The sequence below is a fragment of the Perna viridis genome, chromosome 1 (assembly GCF_037379345.1).
Source record: "Perna viridis isolate PV_CMFRI_1.1 ecotype Kerala chromosome 1, ASM3737934v1, whole genome shotgun sequence".
Classification (NCBI taxonomy): Eukaryota; Metazoa; Mollusca; class Bivalvia; order Mytilida; family Mytilidae; genus Perna; species Perna viridis.
In genome coordinates, this window is record NC_142445.1 from 6,046,986 (window position 1) to 6,070,758 (window position 23,773).

General features: G+C 31.6%; 2 protein-coding genes across 3 annotated transcripts; one reads left to right on the top strand and one right to left on the bottom strand.

Moving 5' to 3' along the window:
• Positions 1 to 7,938: 7,938 nt before the first annotated feature.
• On the bottom strand, positions 7,939 to 13,307 carry LOC148626996 (uncharacterized). The gene is made up of 4 exons (XM_088565290.1): positions 13,258 to 13,307; positions 12,100 to 12,275; positions 11,669 to 11,724; positions 7,939 to 8,447 (listed from the first exon to the last, which is right to left on the bottom strand). Exons 2-4 carry the CDS (start codon positions 12,273 to 12,275, stop codon positions 7,960 to 7,962), a joined length of 720 nt encoding a protein of 239 aa, XP_088421416.1. The 5' UTR covers positions 13,258 to 13,307; the 3' UTR covers positions 7,939 to 7,959.
• LOC148626997 (3-oxo-5-alpha-steroid 4-dehydrogenase 1-like) lies at positions 13,288 to 22,671 on the top strand. Of its 2 annotated transcripts, none has more exons than XM_088565269.1 (10): positions 13,288 to 13,497; positions 14,079 to 14,222; positions 14,452 to 14,535; positions 15,100 to 15,179; positions 16,316 to 16,369; positions 16,812 to 16,904; positions 17,157 to 17,263; positions 18,152 to 18,242; positions 19,051 to 19,140; positions 21,801 to 22,671. In XM_088565269.1, the coding sequence occupies exons 1-10, from the start codon at positions 13,483 to 13,485 to the stop codon at positions 21,862 to 21,864; spliced, it is 822 nt and encodes a 273-aa protein (XP_088421395.1). In that variant the 5' UTR covers positions 13,288 to 13,482; the 3' UTR covers positions 21,865 to 22,671. The 2 variants fall into 2 exon arrangements, with proteins under 2 accessions (XP_088421395.1, XP_088421402.1); XM_088565276.1 differs by having other exon boundaries at positions 17,157 to 17,254.
• Positions 22,672 to 23,773: the final 1,102 nt, after the last annotated feature.

The window sequence follows — 23,773 nt, forward strand, 5'->3', positions numbered from 1 at the left end:
GCTGTGATTTTAACCAAGTATTGTCGGAAAAATTCAAATTGATAAAAGTGTCTAGTTTTTAAAAACTATTAAAATGTTGATTCTTTAACTAAAATTAGTTCCGTTTGAGTACAATTACAGTGTAGGATAATACTCTGTTGAAATACTTTTGAATGTGATTGCAAATTTGCTTTTGGACAAGTTTTTAAAAATGGAAAAAGGTGGAACAGTGCAAAATCTGTTAATGTGTGTGACGTTGAGTAGTGTTTAACTATCGATTAGTTTCTACTTCAGGAATCGGTAATTGATTGATATTCAGTTAATACGTATTAGGAAAAACAGTTCTATATAATATGGGATATGCAACTCAAGTATGCAAATGTATGATTATAGGCTAAGTTATATTTACATCATGTAATCTTTTTAATTTTGTCCGTGCTACAATTTTCACAAGAATCAAAAACCCCTAGTGCTAACAGCACTTTGATTATTTGACGAAGATGGGTCATCAAAGATTTGCATGGACCTTTTCAATCTGCAATACGTGATATCTTCGTTTATCGAATAGGAAATGTTACAATTCCACGAGATGCATTTATTCTGTGGAATATTTATATTCTATAAATTGACATGTTCAATATCCGTTTCTGTAATGAAATAATTCTACAGTCTCTACTTGAAATGGGGCTAAACAGATTTAAGCATATCTTAATGGAAACTTAAAGATAAATTGGATAACCTGGTCATTTGTTTCTACAATAAACATTTTAAGAGAAATCTCTTAACAGCTAATGAAGCTAAACAGATTTAATATCTTTATGGAAACTTAGAGATGATATGAATCAGGGACGGATTCAGGCGCGAGTGTGGCGGGCGTGCGCTCCCCCTAAAATAGCAAAGCATTGGTTGTCACGGGTAAATTTAGGCGGTTTTATGTTGAAACTTTAATTTTTTCTCGCTAATTTTACCTCAAAAGATATCAACATTGCACCCACTCTAGAAGAATATTTGAAAAATTTAACCTCAAAATTTTTTTCGACTCGCTCCGCTCGGCGAAATTTTAACTGTGCGCCCGCACCCCCCCCCTCAATCTAAAATCCTGGATCCGCTCCTGCGAATAACCCGAACTCGAACATTGAGATTGGTCATTTGTTTTTGTTATGAAATTTTAAGAGAAATCCAACTCTGGAGTTTAATTATATAGAACTTACAGCCTACACAGTCCGCACAATGTGCAAGTGGCAAAAAAGTTATGTTTATATGTACCAATGTATATGTTCAGTCATTGTCATCTTACATCATCTTACATTTCTTTTACTTCTACGAAGACCCATCTCCATTTTTGTTAAACTCCGTGTTCATTGAGTTATGGGTTTTCTGTGAAAAAATCTTATTATTATTATTTTTAAGAGGTGTAGGAAAGTTAGTGAGTAAAAGTTATATGGAATGCTTACTGAAAACACCATTTCAGGTAAACAAATATGTATACAGAAGATCGGTATAATATTTTCTCTGTTACTCTATGATACTACGATGGAACGTTTCTTACACTGTATCTTTGTATAACGAGAAATGACGAGTAGTCAAGGCTTACTTCCGGTCCAAGTTACATGTACCTTAGGATTTCATATGAAATTACAGCATTCATCAATGTATGCTCTTTTTCAGCATATTTTGCCAATCATGGTAACATGATACCTTTCTTTACTTAGTTAATTGGGCATCAATTGCCAGGTGAACGATTCAGGAACTTTGAATGCTTCTTGTTTTTAGTATATTTATAATTCCATTATATTTCGTAGCGAGCCCCTGTGCTTGAAGTGGCTTAGTTTTGTGAGCTTCTACTTTTGTGAGCTTGCTAGTTTTCTGAAATTTCTGGTTCTTTTTGTTTCTTGTTGATATTATAGTTGTATAATTTTTCACGCGCTAAAACAACCACACACATCACCAAAGCAATATTCTAAGAAAATTCATTTCTTATTTCTTAATATAAATCGATTGATTTGTTTCAGACGGATGGGTGGCTGTAGCAGAGTTGGAGTCTTACATTCAGACTATTTCAATGCATTACATTTTTATCACCGGACTATTTCTGACAATTATTCAACAAAAAAAATAGTAGTGGTATGGTGTTTTCGTCGTCCGTGGAGGCATGGTTTTTATGTGATAGCGTAAATAATGGTCGGTGTACCATTTTGAGGGGTATGAACTAACCGTTTGGAACGGCGGGTCAAAAGCATGCATTTCATAGAATTTAACTACAAGCATGTACTGGGGTGGAATTCGTGGGTTATGGCCTACATTGTTTATGGTAATTATAGTGAATAAAAAGGACCAAAATCCAGTTTTATATGAGTATAAAATTACGATTCTATGTTATATTGTACCATAAAAAGGTTTTGATTGATATTTGGAGTTATGACCTTCATGATTAGGAATAGGGATAAAAGGCATTTAAAGCAAGTTTTTTTAATATAAAATGTAACTTACGTATTTGTGGGTTCCATATCAACAAAGTCAATCTTGGGTTGGTTTTAGAGGGGTTTAACGTATCTATGAAGGAATAGCCGGTATGAACTGAAAGGTACCGAACACCAAACATTTTTATGCAATTGCTATATTAAAAGTGTGTATCAAGAGCTGTATTATGTATTTGTATGTGTCCCGGATGTTTACGGGTTCTACCCCTGCGTGAAGCGGCGTTTTGCGAAGCAGTTTCTTTGTTGTTTGTGAATTTGTTTGTTTGATTGTGGTACTTTTATTGTTATTATTTATTTTTAAGTTATTTGTTTAAAGTAATAATAAATAGAACTGTACAGTTTTGTCCTAGATTAATGAAAATGGCAGTTATATGTAATATACGTAAGAGAAATCTATTTGCAGAGTTCCCATGCAACTATCAGGCGAATATTGTGTTAACAAATTCAAAGCATTGAAAGGCATCTATTGATGAAACAGCGCAAACCTAATGACACTACAAAGAAATAACAGAACAAATAGAAATCTGCTTATAAATACATATCTTTTGAGGAAATTGCTGCTTCATTCTGTTCAATATACTAAATTGATAATGTTATTTAATGGAACTCGTATTAACATATCAAAAATTAGTAACATTTGTTTTCTTTCTTTTGATTATTGTGTAAGGATCCCTAAAGGATAACAAAATCAACATGGAGTAATTATCATCATATTTCACTACCTCCATAAGGATAAACAGAATTTAACTACCATCGATTAAAACAACACAAAATACCCGATTAAACCAAGGCTAATTAAAATACCCGACTAGACCAAGGCTAATTAAAACAATGATATAATATACTAAACTATCATTTAAAATTGCTGTCAATAGTATCAATATCAGATCTTTCAACGTGCATGGTTCCGTGCAGCAAGTATGTGATTTGTTAAATTTTATAATCAGTTCAAGTGATGCATGAATGCCGAAATGCTTAACTTTCTAACCATCTCAGCAAAAACAAAAAAAAAACTCTTTCAAGGTTGCTGGCTGAGTTTATAAACATGGTTTGAACATATTGTAAAATGTTTTCATTCTTCTTTTAAGAAAGATTCCCGACAGGCACTCATTAAACTTGTAAATATACGCATGCAATTATTGTTCACATAAAAGTATCATTAACACTTGAAAAGTTCACATGAAGTTCTTGTGAAGGCTCGATTCATTTGAACTTAGTGTCAAACCTATGACAAATTCGGGTGCAAATTAAGTGGAATAATTCTGCTCTAGCACAAGTACGTGCATATTTACATTTTATAATTTTGTCTTTATAATATTAGTCTTTTTTCCATTTTTTTCACCAACAAATTAATAGATACTGAATGAAGATCAAATAATGTGTTACGTACATGGTTATTTTATTCTACCAGTAATGGAGCAACCATTTGATTTCTAGGAGGTGCTAGGATAAACGTTTGTGTCCTGAATTTTTTTCAGTATAATATCTGACTTTTTACTTTAGCCTGTCCTGTATTTTTTTTTTCAAACCAAGCAGATCATCATTGTTTCTATCACTTACATCCAGCCTTTTTTATTTCACCCAAATGTTTACCCAGGATTTTTTTAAACCATACATCATCGTCCTGCCGTTTGATTTCAAATTTGACTATAGCTTCCCCCGTTAAAAATCAAATAGCTGTTCCCTAAGGGATAAAACTAGCTGTTTCCCCAGGGATAAAACTAGCTGTTCCCTAAGGGATAAAACTAGCTGTTCCCTAAGGGATAAAACTATCTGTTCCTTAAGGGATAAAACTAGCTGTTCCCTAAGGGATAAAACTAGCTGTTCGTGTTTCGTCTCTCTACACGTTGACGTACTCCCAAGACTGGGAAAACGCTTCCGGACCCACGTACGGCCTGGGAGTAGGCCAGAGTGTCAATACAGCAGGCCAGCCGCTAGTAGGACACTGAGTTTTTCGGTCAGGTATCCAGAAGGGTGGGCTCCGCTACCTCTAACTACTCGCAGACATTTTTAAACCGAATCCCCGTAAGGGGCGGTCGTGCGAGATCCGTAATGATAGTCTAGACCGTGAAAACCCCAAATAAGCATCTCTGCTTTTTTGTTATCGCTTTGTGTAGAGATCTTGGAAGTGCCATTTGTCCTGTTGCATTGTATACATTATGCCAACTGTATCTTGTAGGGCTTCCTTCTCTGTTTTGTTTCTTGTAGTTGAATGTATTAAATGATTGCTGGTTTTAGTTGTTTATTAGAGTTTTACTTTGTTATTTGGAATTATTTAACTGAAATGAAGTTCGTTTGAATCCAGCCTTTCGTTAATCACGTTACTCACTTGTCACGTGCAAGATGATGAATCTAGGTTGTCTATACCCAGGTCATTCTTAGTTTAGCTACACAGTATTTTGACTTACATTCAATTTTTAAGGGTCACTTTCCAATCTACGATCTAACTGGGGCATATGACACATGTCCCCACAAAAACTATTCCTGCATTCAGTTAGGAAAGTAATTGACAAAACATTTTAGACATATTCAAGTCAAATTTCTCAGAAAAAAGGGCAGAACTCATATTTAAATTCTTATAGATTATAAATCATTTCTATGACTTTATCTTGAATCTAAAATTGATAATATAAAAAAGTTACATCTATATAGTCGCAAGAATTTCAATAGCTACTTACTACTTGGTGTTGATGTCTCTGTAACACCTGTCCTTTAGAACAATACAAACTCAAATTTGATTTACAATGCATTCTATTCACGTATTCGATGTTGTGTTTGTCTGGATATTTCTTTTTAATTTTTCAATTTGCCATCTTCACTGAATTACTACGTTGAGAAACATGTTCCAATTTTTTTTTTTTTGGTTCTGTACAAGAAGCATATAAATATACTTCTTACAAATTTCATCGTATCAAAGCAATTTGAATTTTAGTAAAATCACAGTAAAAATGGAACATACTCAGTAAAAAATTACAGTGTCATTTTTATACGGAAACCATATTGCTTTTTATAGACATCTATGTCTATGCAGCCATTAGTTAATTATGATGCACAGTTTCAGTATAAGCTAGATATCTATTACTGGTGGAAAAATATTTGCAGCCCCAACCACTAGTTACTGCTGTATTGGTACACATTAACCTATTACATGCAGTGACATGCATATTTCACAGTATAAACATGATAACTGCATATTTCACCTTATGACAGCAATTAAAATTTAATATCCATTAATCATGTCATGTGTTGCAGAGAAGTGAAATGAAATGAAGGCATAGACGCATTAGAGGTTCCTGGAGGTCTGAATCCCTTGCATGGATATAACTGAAATGTTAGTAGAATACAATTTATATCTTAACATAAAACCAAAATTTAAAGATTTAAACCTATTAAGTTTTCCAATGAGATTCCAACCGCAACCCCCAGCATCCGCGGACAACGAATGAAACGACCCAATCATCAGATGAATCCATTGCCTTTTGCCTTAATGTAATTTCTATTAATAATTTAAGTTTAAGTTTGACTAGTTTGAAGCTATATACATGTAGATGACAGACGATGACTTATAGGCCCAATAGGGACCTTCAAAAACAGGAATTAAAAGGTGATTGTCAACATATGGTGTTGTTAGTGGGGTAAATATAAAGGTTGGACAAAATGTGGAGACATTTAAAAAAAAAAACAAGAGGCTCCCAAGAGCCTGAATCGCTCACCTGGTTAAATTTTTGCCTTTCAATGGCAATTACTTTAACAAGTAGTTGTCCGACAATTTTGACTACTTGAAGACTTGGTAGGACTTACTTGTATCTTAAGGATCATTTCATCAATTGGAAGTTTCATTCTATCTATTATTGATTTCAAGATATTGACTGAAAACTGCTAAAAACTTTTGTAGGCCTTATAATAAGGATCATTTTAGCCATTGAAATAAATTGGCTAAACCTAACGGTTTTGGAGATATATGCAAAAAACTACTGTCTGATCCCTATGTTCTATTTTTAGTAACAGCGGCCATGTTTGTTAACCGATCAAATATTCAAACAATCATTTTATTTTGGATACCCTAAAACACAAAAATTACCAACTTTCATAGAATTCTGTAAAGTAGTTTCTGAGGAGAAGATTTTTGAAAGTAAAAACAGCAAAAAAAAGGCATCCAAAAAAGGCAATAACTCCACATGGGTCAACAGATTTTCATCAAATTTTGACCTCAGATAGATCTCATCCTGAATATTTTAACACTGTCAGAATTTGGTTAAACCTAACGGTTTTAAAGATATATGTAAAAATCTGCTGTCTGATCCCTATGTTCTATTTTTAGTAACGGCAGCCAAGTTTTTTTAACACATAAATCCAAACAATCATTTTGTACAGGATACTCCAAAGAACAATCATCCTCAGTTTCATCCAAATCCATTCATCTGTGCAGTAGATTCAGAGGAGAATATGTTGGAAGAAATTGTTGACGACGACGACGGACACCAAGTTATGGCAATAGATCACATGGCCTCCGGCCAGGTGAGCTAACAACTTACTATCTAAGCTACTGCAGAACATTATATATTTTTCTGTCGTTTTCTTACTCATTTTTCTTTCCATTAAAATATTTATGAGGTCACAATTTTAAGAAATTCCTTCGCTGAATTCAAGTTATTATAAGACATTTCTGCGGTCCTTTGGTTCAATGTCTAGCGTGAATTGGGGAACCAATATTCTCACAAACTACTTTATTTCAATGTATCACTTATGTCATCGTGATATTTTACGCTTCTTGTTTAAGTCTTTAATTACCCAAGATGTACAAGATAATTATTTTTTTGTTTGTTTCTTTTTATTTCAAATCTAAGATTTTGTCAAACTTCAAGTTGTCAGTAAAATATTTGATATGATAGCTTAAGAAGTTCTTTCAGTGTCACTCTTCATCTCTTATCATATCAATCTACTTCAGTGGTTTTAAATTTAACTACCAATTTATATTCCCTTTCATAAAAATCAATTCACCTTTCAAGAAATTAAAGAAATCCTGAGCTATCTTATCACACATCAGTGGAACCTAACAATTTTCCCAAATTATAAGACTTCTAATATATAATTAACCAACTTGTAGTACAAAAGGTTTATCCTATAAAATGGAGAAATGAAAAAAAGAAGAGAAATCCATTGCACTGGTCGTAAGCAGTACTATATCTATCCCCTAATTTCATATAGTGTACATTGTTATGTATGTGGATACAATTTAATGCTACTAAAGTACATCTGTATATTATTGTAATTTCTCGAGTTTTGCTGTCTACTTTTAAGTTTAAACTCAGAGAGACATCTTTAGAACATTTTTTTATGTATTTTGAGACATCTTTTTTTTGTATTTTATTCCAACACATGACATAGCTGCATGGAGGCAGCATGCTGTTGCCCTATGCCCCAGGAGGAAAAAAAGACCTAAGTAAATAACTGGGTTTTATAGCCATTTAAGTTCATATTAAAATTTTAGGTTTTATTTTCATTCATTTTCCCACGGCTTTACCGTTCTTTGAATGATTGAAGGTTGTGGGTCAATTTCCAAAGGTTTAATGTCTAACTCCTTAATTCCTGGAAGTGTCAATCCTTTCTCTATATATTCTGCAACATCGGCCAAACTAAGTTCATTCACATCAGTTTTCTCTGAATTTTGTACGTTCACAACACTAATTACTTTTGTCACAGAATTCACTTCAGAACTTTGAAGAATATTTATGTTTTCCTGACCTAAACTTTCTGCTTGTTCACTTTGTTCATACATTCTGGTATTTGAAGAAATTATATCTTTCTTTGATTTTTCTGACCTATTTGTTAAAGTTGTCTCCCCTTGAACTATGTTTTGTTCCGCAGTTTTGTCCCTTTCTCCAGAAGCAATATTTGTCACTGGCTTGCTCTGTAAAGACAAACTTCCTCCTTCAGGAACATTTTCTTTTTCAATTTCCTTACAGGAATTATTACTTGCTTTTTGGTCTGAAACATTAGTACAAAAAGTTCAAACTTGATAGAAACCAAATAACTTTTTTGAAAAGCATAAGACAGTAAAATAATTGAGGTTAAGAATATTGTCTGATCTTGTAGCTATTCTATCTATCAGACCTCAAAGAATTTTGATGCCATTAAGATTTATCAGATTATGATATTTCTTAAGTAAGGCTCTGCCTTAAAACCAGGCAAAATATCATGATTAGTGATTCATGCATTTCTTAATCCCATTTTTTTTAAAATTTGAAATCCTTCAGTAAACATCCAAGAAACTGTATTCGACAATAAGAGTGCAAATTAAAGTTGGTTAGTGAGGATAATAGCACTTAAAATTTGGTTGCATCCTACTGCAGTAAAGTACAGGCAAATTTTTACCGGTATAACCAGTCAAATGAAGTGTCAAACAGGTCCGAGGAAATTAACACGGTAGGTGTTGTTTTAAGGATACAACAAATGTATCTGAACAGTTTCTTGGACAATGTAGAGATATGATGAATCATCTCCATGAATCATCTCCTGCCCATTTATAAAACAGACCCATACTTAAAGGCTAAAGCCAGATCTTTCTGAATATTTTGACAAATTCAATAGAAAGTGCAGACATGGGTTATAAATCAATGCATAGATATTCATAAACAAGATTAAAATTCTTAATCATTTTCTCTTAAAATCCAATTTGGAATCATCATACTTCTTTTCTTCTGATTTTTTGAAAGCCATTTAATACCATTTTACTATATATGGTAAAATTATAAAACAAAACCAAAAAAAAAAGATAATTGTGGGGGAAAATGTTCTATAAAAATACAATGAGAATTTTTAACAATACAAGAAATAAAGTTCAAAGACCCCCTAATTTTCTTTTTGAAGTATGAAATAATGTCAGATAAGTGTTATTTATACAAATTTTAAAGAAATATTATACACCAGTTTTTAGCTAGCGAAACAAGGAAAATTCCCCACAGAACCTATATAAATTATAGTAAAAAAATCCCTTATATTTAGATACCATTATCTTGAAATTAAGCTCAGAGACTTACGTTTTTTATCTCATAATTTTCATTCTTTGAGAAAAATTATGAAAATCTATATACTAAAATTATTTAGTATGATCTACTTTAAAATGCTTCTCCTTTCATTGTTTTTGTTCTAAATCCCTTGAAGCAATATCATAACACAATGAAATAAAATCCTTCACAGAGTGCAGCTAGATACACCAGCAAAGGTCAAACCCTGAATATGGACATCAACCTTGATACAGTTCTGAATTTGATTGTTTTTAATTTGTTTGATTAAATATTTTAACAAAATAAATAAAAATCAAAAAGGAGTTTAAATTACTAATTAAAAAAAAAAAATTTTTACAGAGTTTCCTGAAAATTGCTTGTATTGTGAAATATTGGAAATCCCCTTTTTAGCTCACCTGGCCAATTGTTTCTTGAGGTATCCTGCATAGAACTGATATGGGGATTTTTTATCTCTAGAAAAATATGGTTGCAGTTACTAAAAATAGAACATAAGGGTCAGACAGTAGTTTATTGTATATTTCTCCGAAACTGTTAGGTTAAGCCAAATTGTGACACAAGTAAAAGTGTTCACCATGAGATCTATCTGTGGTGAAATTTTCGTTTTAACCTGTTATGCCATGTTGGAGTTACTGTCCTTTTTCAGCGTTTTTCCCTATTTTTAATGTTATTTCTTTCAAAAATCTTCTTCTCTGACACTACTTGACCAGTTGGAACCAAACTTGGTATGAATGTTCCTCGGAGAACCCTGCATAGAAGTGTTATGAGGATTTGTGATCCCTCGAAAAAAAAACATGGCCTCTGTTACTAAAAATAGAAGATAGGGGTCAGACAGTAGTTCTTCACATATATCCCCTAAAACATTCAGTTTATCCAAATTCTTTCAATAGCTGAAATGATTCTTATTATTAGGACTACAAAAGTCTTCAGGGATAAAAATTGTCAGATGACTCCTTGTAAGAGTTATTGTCCCTGAAAGGGTAAAAATGACGGGTTTTTTTTATTGTTCAGCCAATATCTTGAAAACTATGAAAGATAGAAAGAAACTATCAATTTCTGAAATGATCCTTATGATATGTCCTACCAGTCTTCTTGAGTCAAAATTGTTGGACAACTTCTTGTTAAATTTATTGCCTTTAAAAGGCAAAATTCAACCAGGTGAGTGATTCTGGCTCTTGGGAGCCTCTTATTTATGAACAAAGTCTAATAACTCTAAACCAGAAATTTACAAAAACTGAAAGGGAGCTTACATCAATAAAAAATTCACTAATACGGACACTGGTATCCAAAAATATATCCCGCCAAGACAGATGGGGGTATATAAATTCAATGGTTTGGACAAATGACCCTAAAACTAGATATGGCATAATAATATAAAGCTTGTGTCAAAGTATCATATGATCTTGACAAGTAGAGAAAACCGCAAGAAAAAAATGAATATCTGCTTGATTAGTAAACAGGAAGTAAGTTTGTAAAAGGTCTGAACTTAGTACTTGTACGTGCAGTATAGTATTCCTCTCTGAGGTGACGTGTAGTTGCTGAGAAAAATTCTACAAAAATATATGTTTGGAAGGATGGACAGATAACCCTCTCCTTCAGAGCTGGGCTATAATTAACTAAATATCTCTAAAGAATGGAGATTTATAGGTACATATACTAGGAAATTAATCCATAAATTAAGAAATGAATGGTATTTTAATAGATAAAACAATAAAGCAACAAAAGATGACATTGCAAGTTTACAGATTTCAAGTACCCTGACATGTAAAAGTTATGATACATTAGTTACATGTTGGATTAAAAGCTATATCAATAACTTCATGTTCAAACATGTTATTTTTTTCGTACAATGATTCATTAGAACAATATTTCATTGTCAGCTCCCATCCATTTTGCTATAATGATAACTGTTTTCATAGGCAGATCAAGGTGGGGCTTGTGCTTGAAAAGATTCGTCGATTAAATAGTAAAACTTGGAAATGACAGGAATAGGTCCCTTAACATCATTCATTCCTGGATTGACCACTAATTTTACTACCAACTTAAATAATGGAAATATAATGTATTATCCATTTCAACTGTAAAGAAATGATTAAAAAAAATCTTGAAATAAATGGAATTCAATTTGTACTTTTTCGACATCTTGCGAAATTTTAATTGCATTACTATTAATGAACTACCCACCTGGATGTTCTGTCAACCATTGTTTGTAATCATCAACATTTACTGGATAAAATGACCTGAAGTTTTCCATAAATAAAATGTAATATGGATTAAAATGGCAGTTTTACCATCTCATGTACATCAAAAATACAATGCATTATAAAAGTCAATGTAAATTGTAGAACTCGTATGGCATAAATTTATTGCATTAGTATCAGTATCTTTCAGTTGAAATTACATGAAATGTACCTGTCTAGTTACAAGGAGAAAGTAGCAAAATAGCTTGGAAGAACACTTCTTTAATTTGGTACATGTAGTTACAATGTACATGCATCATGCTTCAAATCTATAGCATAAGCAACTTGTACATAGACAAACTTTCAACTCCATACTCATTTTTTTAGAGTGTTGATCAGCATGTTTATGGGAAGGGGAATAACTCAAAAACTCACCTAGAGAAGTAAAATATTTTGGATTTTAAAATGTCTGATTGTGAGAAGTTAGGAAGTTGTTTGATTTTCTGTAAGCCACATTGATAGGATTGGTCATTATCAAAGTCATAATGATGAAACTTTTCATACTTGTTACAGCTGACTGATTTCTCATAATTATTTACGTGAGCTGCCATCTGCAATTCAGCAAAAGGAAAAAGTTATATGATTCCAAGGATTTACATACTGTCTAGTTTATATATGTATTTTGCAAAAGTTTTCATTTCACATATTCAGAATTGTCTTTGTATAACCTGTATGTCGTTTAAGAGATATAAACTGTAGATCATAGACCTGTAATTACAGAGATTTGCAAATTACTGAAAACTCACATTAACACACCACCGGGAATGAAATCTTGTACTTACTCAATAGACAATGACAATTTGATTTTTAATGATCATAACTAAAAACGTATTGCAAATATTGAAGTAAAACCTTCAGTTTCTCATTCTATAACATCTTAGCTTCATGTCCATACAACATTTTTTCTTTCTATCAATACAAACAAAAAAGAAGTATTGAAAACAAGTTACCCCCCCCCCCCTCCCCCCGATTTTTACAAAAATGAAAAGAATTTAAAAATTAAATTAATTATTTTTATTTCACAACTTTTTTGTTTTTAAAGATAATTGAAAAAAAGTATTCAGTTTCCTATTTTTACGTCATCTGGACATTTCTACAATTCATTTCAGATCATTTCATCTAAGGGAAAAAAAAGAAGTTTAATAAATAAGTGGAAAGTTCAGGTAATCTCCTTCTCCGTTGGGTGATAATTTTACTATTTAACTGACTAATTAACAAGTTTCTTATCTTTTTGATTGCATGTCTCTGTCATTTACATGTACAAACGCCACAAAAAATAATTAGAAATTACAGACAAAAACTATTTCAATTAACACAGTCTTCATGTAAATCAGATTTTCAGAAAGACACTTTTTATCAGTTTCTATCAATATAGCTATAACTTCAGTTGTTTACAAAACCGTAATTGTTTTACAAGATACTAGCTGCGAAACGTAGCTCTAAATATTTTATTGTATTTTCTTAACGTTAGATCGCAAAATCAAAGAAAAAAAAGAGAGATCAAGAGCTACGATTTCGCAGCTAACAACATACCAGTCTTTCAAAAGGTCAATTTCTAGACCGGAAGTTGCATTCGGGGGTCATGATTTAGGATGTAAACAAAACTGATAAGTGACTTCTTTAAAAGTTGCTTTTCAGGTGTATGTAATCTGATCAAGTTAAACAAGCGTGTTATAAACAGTTATTTAAATATTTATTGAAATATTGCGTGATGAAGTAGTTAAATGCCTGACTTTGGATACGGAAACGATTTATGTAATGGGAAGTTTTGAGGTAAATTTCTTATATAAGCAAATTGTTGTAAAGAACACGTGAATTTACAATTGACTTGGTTCAGTCCGAAGATTTTTCCTGCCTGTTTCATGTATCTTTTGCCACACCAGGAAAAAAAAGAATTATTTAACCAAATTTCTATGACATAAAACTACACATTTTGTTTCATGTTTTCGTAAGATATTTTCAATGAATGAAAATTTGTATCCTATGGGAACATGAAAAATAGATATAAACTGGGTTTTATGTTATGGAAGTAGAAAATACAGGTTTACTTGCTTGATATACAATGTACATATCACTTTTTGAAATTATAAAGTCATGTAAAAGACATACAAGTATTCACACGCCATTTGGGAAAATATATTTTCTCTTATTTTCTTACTTAACTCTTCTTCGGCTATAACATAAATGACACCACAATGTAACAAGTGTGAACTCATATATTCAAAATTGAAAAATACTGGTAAAAGTTATTCTAAAATGTCATAAAGTACTGAATTACAGTAGAAGTTTTTTGAAATATCATGATGAGAAAAAAAAACCATTTAAATCTTATTAAATATGGATTTTCATTTCAGGCATTTCCATGGAGTTTCTACAGGGGAAACACAATAAAGTTTTGGGTTCACTATGGACTAGTTATTCTCGGTTTTCTTCTAGCTGTGATAACATTTGTGGTGCAATGGTTAAAACCAGCGCCATATGGAAAACATGAGAGGAATGTGAGTAAATGTATAGATATATTTACATCAAAGATTAGAAACATTAGATATAATTAGAGATGCATGTATACCAGTGTCGAGAGAAAATGTTATTTCAGCTAAACATATACATGCAATTTAATTACATGTATCGCTAATTACAATGAATTTGAGCAGTATTTTCCATTTATATCAAATCTTCTAATGCATATTAATATCAGCTTTGGAAGGTTTTTTTTTTAATTTACAGGATGCTAACTGGGGTGTCTTGATTCCACAAAGACTGGGACATATGTTATCTGATGCTGTACCTGGTGTGCTAATGTTTACTTTGGTAAGGTTACATCGAATTGCATTGTAATCAATGCATGTGATTGCTAATCAAATCATAGCTGATGGGCTTTTTAGATATTGATTGAACTTAACTCATATGTATTAGTGTATCTTTGAACTTGTGTCTATATGTTTTTGTCACTAAGGAACCTGAAATGTTCAATAGGTCAGTCAGTTTAAGAGGGTAAAAATACATGTACCTGTTGTATGAAAAGAAAACAACCCATTGACCAAATCACAGGGCACTAATATTTGAGCAAAAGTACAATACATTGTATTTACGTTGCCTACAATAAACTATGTACTGACCAGAAACACAGTGAACATGTTTAGCTGTGGTTAATTTTTTTTCTATGAATTTTTTTTTTTAATTAAATCATTACAGGTTAAAACTGATCATTGTACATTTGTACTTTGTTATGGTATAGATACTTTGTGCTAGTATGACTAATGAAAACAATTAATAATATGACTTTGTACAATAAAGTTACCTCCCTTGCGTATGAGAGCAAAGTACCAGGTTATAAGAGTTTAACTCATGTCTCATTCTATCTTTATCTTACAGGTGTTTGTTTTATATGGAGATGCAGCAGGATATGCCAACTATACATTTCTGGCACTTTTCTTGGCACATTATGTACACAGGTATATCAGCTTTAACTGCTTTATATTATTCAGTTATATACCTTATCTTTGTCAATTAATGCCCTTGGCTGTATAAATCAAAATGTAACATGTACCATTAGAATGTTGATGGTGTTTTGCTAATTGATGTAGATTTTTTTAAATTTTGAAACAAGTTTTTTTTTTTTTTAGCTCACCTGGCCAAAGGCCATTTGAGCTATTGCTATCACTTGGCGTCTGTTGTCATTGTCTTCCTTCATCGTTAAAAATATTTCAAAACTTTTCTCCTCTGAGACTACTTGACCAATTGGAACCAAACTTAGTATAGTGTTCCTTGGGGTATCCTGCATAGAACTGATGTGAGGATTTTTGATTCGTCGAAAAACATGGCCGCCATTACTAAAAATAAAAACATAGGGGTCAGATAGTAGTTTTTTGCATATATCTCCAAATCCATTAGGTTTAGCCAAATTCTGACATGAATAAAAATGTTCAGCATGATGAAATCTATTTGTGGTCCAATTTTTGTTTTAAGCCATTAAGCCATGTTGGAGTTATTGCCCTTTTTTGACGTTTTTTGGCTATTTTTAATGTTAATTTCTTTCAAAAATCTTCTCATCTGACACTACTTGACCAATTGGAACCAAACTTGGTATGAATGTTCCTTGGTGTATCATGCATAAAAATAATATCAGGATTTTATGATTTGTCCAAAAATATGGCCGCCATTACTAAAATTAGAACATAGAGGTCAGACCATACTTTTTCACATATACATGTATCTCCAATACAGTTAGGCGTTAGGTTGATCCAAATTCTTCCAATAGCTGTAATGTTCCTTATTATAAGGCCTTCAAAAGTTTTCAGGAATCAAAGTTGTCAGACTCCCTGTAAGAGTTATTGCCCTTGAAGGATGAAAAATGACTTTTTTTTTAACAGTTTTCAGGCAATTTCTTGAAAACTATGATAGATAGGAAGAAACTTTCAATTGCTGAAATGATCCTTATGATAAGTCCTACCAAAGTCTTCTTGATTCTAAAGTTTTTGATAACTTATTGTTAAATTAATTCCCTTTGAAAGGAAAAATTTAACCAGGTGAGCAATTCAGGCTCCTGGGAGCCTCTTGTTGTCATTTAACAACATTGAAATAATTTCAGAGGAATATTCCATCCAATAATGATGAGGTACAGAAATTCACATGTGGCACTTGGGTAAGTTAAATTATATGAATTATTAATGAATTAACCGATGGGTAAGTTAAATTATAGGTTTAGATTATAAATTAACCGATGGGTAAGTTAAATTATAGGTTTAGATTATAAATTAACCGATGGGCAAGTTGAATTGTAGGTTTAGTTAATAAATTAACTGATTTACTTTTTTTAGGAAAACACTGCACTGACATGATGTTATTCAGTACTTTTTATATAATATTTATATACTTATAAACTTTTGAACTATTTTTGTAGTTTCAGAAATTTTGTTGAAATGTTGATGTTTTTACTTGTGAATTAACTGGAAAGTCACATTTTTCATTGGAAATAATACATTTCATTGGGTATTTGAATTCATAGTTTAACAATTAAATTTTTCAAGACAATTTGTAAGAAGGTGATGCAACTTATTTTATTGTTTTCTTTTAATTTTTTTCAGTATCACACTAGGAGGATTTTTCCCAAACTGTTTATTTCATTTTCTAAATGCCGATTTTATAGGATCTGCTATCTATGATAGCAATTATTACTAGTAAGTAGATTGGTAAAGGTGAAGGGGAAATAAAGAGAACCAAGATTCAAACATTCATCAACAAGAACATAATCCAGAGATTAGACAAAGAATAAAAACACACACAATAATGAACAAAAGATAATGAGCTCCACAGGGAGCATGCACCAGTATGGCAAGCCAGAAAAATTCCATGTTTGTTAATAGTGTTTGGCTACAAGCTCTCATTCAGCTGCATTTGATCTTATGATACTATATATAACTTTTTTCCAGTGACCCTAGATTTATCATCGGTATACTATTGTTTGTAATTGGTTATGTCATAAACAGATGGGCGGATTGGAAGTTAAGATCATTACGTGAGAGGAAAGGTGAAGATGGTACATTTCCCTTTCTGTCCTTTACTGTTTTATATGCCTGCCAGTAAGGCTTGTAAGTCTCATTTCATTACCATGTTATCATACCATGAGTCCCTAACTTCCATTCAAATACATAGGAAGTGATTGTTATCAAGAAAAGACTACCTTAAGTGTCAATATGATATGTAACTATTTCTACACTATTTATCTGGTGTTAGCACAGAAAAGAAAATTCTTGCTGTTGTGTATCATATTGATGTATATTGAAGTAGAAAACTAAATGCAAATTGGTCTTTTCAAGAGCAGATCAAAAATAAATTGAAAGCGAGACTTACAAGCCCTTTGATGGCTATATTGTAGTATACTGCGGTATGCCTGACTGTCTGTTCCACCATCAACATGTGGTAAAAAAGCTTAAAATTGATTTGAAGAATAATTATAAAAAATTGTTACATTATTATTTTTTTTAATGAGAGGTAGGCCCTTCTTGTTAGTGATAGATTTTTATACTTACATTCAAGAGTAATTACATTTAAAACACAGATAGGGGATACAGGCATGCCATGTGCTTATATTTCCTATTTTCCTTTTGCCTATTGCTGGATGGCACTAGTACCATGTTCTGTTCATTTGTGTTGGCTGAGTTTACTTTCAGATTACACTCAAAGTCATCATATCACTCCTCTAACCTTATTTCTTACTTAATGCAGTGTTTGACCTATTTTTAATGTTAATACATTGACTTTTTTTAAATGGGAACATAAAGTTTTGTAATTTTTTTTAGCTTTTTGCTGTAATACTGTTTAGAATTTGGTTGTTTTTTGGGTTTTTTTTTCAGAAATAATTCTGCTGAAATGTATTTTAAGTTCATTGTGATAATTTATAAAGTATCTATCATAAATATTTTAGGTGCTACTGGGTACTACATACCTTATGGTGGTTTATTTGAACTGGTTACCTGTCCTAACTACTTTGGAGAGCTAGTGGAATGGACAGGATGGTAAAGTATTCACCTGATATTTCCTAAAGATCATCCATGTCTTTTTGCCATTATATTAGTTTTCAGTTTGATTTTGAGGAATTGTCCTCATTCTTTTACTGTGGTTTGTATTACTTTCGTTGCCAGGGCCTTACAGAGCTCGTTGGAGACCTTTTGGTGATCGCTATAAGTAGTAATTGTTCTATATTTAGGATTCTACGCTGGTGCAGTTGGTACATTTCACCATACCTGTTCTTTTTTTATGCAAAAGATTTTGGTTAAAATTTTATAATTTAATTTCAAAAGTAACACAGTTTCTGATTGGATCAAAAATTTCGTTTATCATCACATTGACCAAATTTTGTAATGACTTGTTGAATTTTGGTACTTAATTATGGACTATTTGAAATAACCTCAATGCCCATGGTGCACACTTTAAAATAATCTGCTATGCAGGTTATTTAGTGTTCACTACATGATTGAGGTTATTTCTTCATAGACCAAAAAATACAATAGCCATTCCTTAATTAAATTTTAAATTAGCATATGTATTTAATCTGGTATTTTGACAAATGACTCTTTTACATTACCGGTATTAGAAGATTTTCTTCATCCTGAATAAATATAAACACTTATGAGCTGTAGACTAATGTTAGTATTTTTTATTGATTTGATAAGTGGCATTAGAATGTACTTATGGTCAAAATGGAAGTTTAAGGGATACTGCTAACTTCTCCATCAAATGTGGGGGGACTTAATGCCGTTATGTGTTTACTTCAATTTCAAACAGGCCTGGTATGTTTAAATAAATGGTTTAATTTTCTTTTAGGACTATAGCTACTTGGTCTATGGCAGGTTTAGTGTGGATGCTATTTTCTGCTGCAACCTTCATTCCAAGAGCTAGACATAATCAACAATGGTAAGTATTTTACGGTATTATATGAATTAATATTACATGTATTTTACATGGTATACTAGGAATGTACACAAGCATATAAGGATTTTTGAAGTTGAAATTGAAATTATAAAAAAATTTTCACTTCAAACTTATAAAGAAAGTGGGGGGCATAGCTATCATACAGAAAAATATCCTTTATAAATACAATTACATAATATACCAGATGAACTAATGATGATTTATGATATAAACACAAATAATCAAAGTGCTGAGGTACTGAGTCAAGGAAGACCTCAAAGAATTAAAAAATATTCATTTAACCAAATTGTAAGTCAGTGGTATGTGGTGAATTCAGAGGATATGATGTCTTAATCACACATGCACTTGGAGTATAAATCCATCTTTTTTTCTCTCCAAAACAAAAAAGTTACTAGTGAATCCATACCTCATGAGTATCACTTTTTTATAATGAATCACTATTTGCTGAATGTTTTATACCTGTCTGCCTTCAATAATGTATGTGCATTTCTTTCACTTTTTTCTGCATGATTGTTTCACAATTATGTATAAGATTACAATTTAAGTAACTCTTATGTTTTGCAAACATATAAGTGCTAATGTTTTTTTTTTATAGTTTTTTATTAAGAGATGTTGACATATACATTTACAGCTGCTTCATGATACACATACATGTACCAGACTTGAGAATCATGAACTTTGTTTCATGCTTAAATAGTGTCCCAGCACAGAAATGGTCTGTTTTACTTTTGCTGTCTTCTCACTTCATCTAGTGAAACTTCTAAGTGATAACCACTGAAAAGAAATCAAGAAAAAAAATCATAACAGTATCTGATATATGCAAAATGTTACAATGTAAATGCATGAAAATATTTTAACCATATGATATGGAGAAAACTCCTATTGTTGGGAAATATTGTTACATGTATATATAATTTCGTGCAAATCAGGCAAAAATAAAGGTTGGGTGGTTATAACAGTACCAGGTTTTTACTGGTTTTTAAACCACCTGGTCAATATTCCCAAAGTGATCAATACTGGTCGGTTGAAAATTTGCAAATATTTCTGTCATTATTCATAGTTTTTGTCCTACATTAGAATGTTTATACAGTATATATCTACTATATTTCAATGTTCTAAGGTTTCATTCTTTTAATCTGTATTAGCTGTATTAATTAAGAAAACATAAACATTTCTTGCTCAAATTTATCTGAAATAACATAACAAACTTTACAAAAATGTACAGTGTATTTCATGAGCACATCTTTGTTTCAATGACTATTATTAACATACATGTAAGTAAGAGTAGAACAGGTTACTTTTCACCTGTCATTGTTAAAAGAACATCCCCTCATAACCAGATAGATCAAAAAAAGTGGTTTGAAGTGATGAGTTTAAAAGTTATTTCATTTACCAGACAAAAACCTTCTAAATACAGAAAATGGAAAGCTTGTTAAGGATATTGCTTTAGGGCTCTTCCATGTATGATTTTAGCTACCTGCTGATTTATAATGATGTTTGGACCCCCATTTCAAAATCTCTGGATCAATCCCTGAATGTTGATTTATCTATGAGCAATTAATGTCACATTTTTAAGTATAAAACAAATTGGATATATGTATTACTATATTACAAATATCATAATTTCATGTATGAAATCTTAAATTGATACTGTGCTGCATATGCCAGTAATCCCAGTTAGAGTACATGCACATGTATTTTTGTAGTTTTCAGTGTAAATTTCTTGTTCAAAGACATATAAATGTAAACTGCAAATTTTGCTACAAAATATGACTACACTGTTCTACACTAGCAATAACACAGTATACCTATCACCAGTTAATGTATACCTTCAACACTTACCTAGTACATTGTACATGTAAGAATGTCCATGAAAATCAGCTCTTAGAAAAGGTCTACTTTTGGTAGCCTTGGTATCCAACACATTTTCAATGCACTTTCATGGCCACAGAATTTCTAACATAACTGTGTCTTTCTTGTGTCATGAAAATGTTTTTTCTCACTTTATAATCTGCATTCTAGATAAATGTATCTGGTATATCTTGACGATGTACTAAAAAAGAACAATATTGATAGTCAGTTATGACTTACATGGATATAATACACATGTACATGGTATTACTATTACATTGCAGCTCAGAAAACCTGCCATTAGAAGCTCCCGAGGTCTTCGTTAAAAGGGTCAGATCGAGAGAAATAAAATTGGCAAATCTCGATTGAGCTTTCCTCCCTGCGAATGTTTGGGTCAATTTGACAAAATAGTCCAGCTCTCTGCGTCAAAATAGTTAATATCATGTAATCATTGAAATCTTGCAGTTCTACACATATTAAATAGCCTTAATATCGTTACACACCCATGTTGTTCGTAAAGTAAACATCATATATTTGACATGGAGTATGATTGGCGGCGGAGCGATATCTTAATGCAAACTTTACAAGGAGAATAACCTGCGGAGTGTTATTTTGGTAGTTATATGTTGAAATGTCTACCTTGGTTACGTAATTTGGTTGCTGACGATCTCTAAGTCAAGTTCAGTCTATAAATAGACTTCCTTGACAAAAACACTCTCTGAAAACAGAGACTTCTGTGGGTAATAGTGCAATATTTATTTTATGAAATTAATTATAATTACTTTTTGTAGGTACAAGCAGCAGTTTGAATTTTATCCTCAAAACAGAAAAATTCTTGTACCTTGGTTGTGGTAATAGTTACTTCGAATGTCTTGATGGTTGATGAATAAACTAGGATATATTTATTGTTATGTCAAAGCTAGAACTTACTGTATCTGTCTGGGCTCTGTGTGTACTTGTAGCTCTTTCTGGTGTAAAATGTGTATAGATGTGTCTATTTTCTTTTTACAGGTACTTGTTCCTTAAGGTAGATAATACCTATCCATGGAACATTATTTTTTCTCATCTTGCAAAATCATACAGATGTACATATTTTTATAAACTATTAGTGTTGAAATAATGTAAAACTAATATTTTTAAGTTATTTCAAATGGTTTTTCAACATAAGAATTAGAATGATAAAAAAAAAAAAACCTCCTTCTTAGGGGAGATAATTTAGGGAAATTTTTTTTTTAATATTGCAAGAGAAATACTTCGCTGACCAGCAATTTTTTTTCTTTTGAAATATGAAAATGTCAGTTAAGTATTCTTTATATGAAATTATATCTGCCATTTTTTTAAGTTTGCAAACTCCCTACAGAATCCATATAAAATGTAGTAAACTATTGGTTTTAATAAGTTCGGTGACCTATTTTTTTCCATTAAAACTCTAAAGTATGTTTATTCGGGGTCATCTTCGGGGAAAAAAAAATTTATCTACTAGAAATATTAGTATGATCTACAGAAATAAGAGAAGTTATCTACTAGAAATATTAGGTATGATCTATGTTAATTTGTTACCATGTCTAATACATTGCTTATTTATTTATATCATGCTATATATCATATTGTAGTCACTATAGAAGTCATTGTTTGGTTTTAAATAAATTATAACTATTTCTATCATTTCTTTTTAAAATGCTGTTTTGTTAAGGACTTTTATTGTACACCTGTGTATAAAACTTATGGCATTTTGGATAGGCCCCATGTATCATTTTTACTTATTTCTCTTTTTTCTGTTTTTGTTTGTTAACTTGTTTGTTTAAAAAAAAACATACAAACACAATAAATTACAAAAAAAATTGGGGATCATCACAAAGAGGCTTATAACGAGACTCTGATGGGAACATCACAAAGAGGCTTGTAAAGAGGCTCTGATGGACTGTTTAATTTTTTTAAAATTTGTAAACTGTCTTTATTAAGCAGGGGTGTGGTACATTAAAAAAATTCATTTTGGTGAAAATATTTAGAAACAGAAATCTTCATACATGTATGTTGGTATGCATGTGGGGAGGTAATTACTGTCAGCTGTTAGTGGAGGGAGACAAAACAATGTCAGCATAATTATTTTTAAATATTGTAACACACCTAAAACACTCAATGGATTTTAATGAAATTTTACAGGATAGTTGGGCTATATATATAGATGTGCATAAATAAAGAAAATATATCTCTGCATGAATTAAGATAATTAATCTCAGCATAAATAGAGATAACAAATCTCAACATGAATAAAAATAATTGATCTTACCATAAGTAAAGATAATTAATCTCAGTATAAATAAAGAAAATATATTTATTTGTACATAAAATGATCAACGTAACTTTCATTTAAACTCTAATTTTTGCGAGCTCTGTATGATGACCATTTGTATCAAGACATGACAACATTTTATTGATCAGACACTGTAGGTGTACAAGTCTCAGACACTGTAGGTGTACAAGAGGACAACATTTCATTGATAGTCTCAGAAACTGTAGGTGTACAAGAGGACAACATTTCATTGATTGTCTCAGACACTGTAGGTGTACAAGCGGACAACATTTCATTGATAGTCTCAGACACTGTAGGTGTACAAGAGGACAACATTTCATTGATAGTCTCAGACACTGTAGGTGTACAAGAGGACAACATTTTATTGAAAGTCTCAGACACTGTAGGTGTACAAGTCTCAGACACTGTAGGTGTACAAGTCTCAGACACTGTAGGTGTACAAGAGGACAA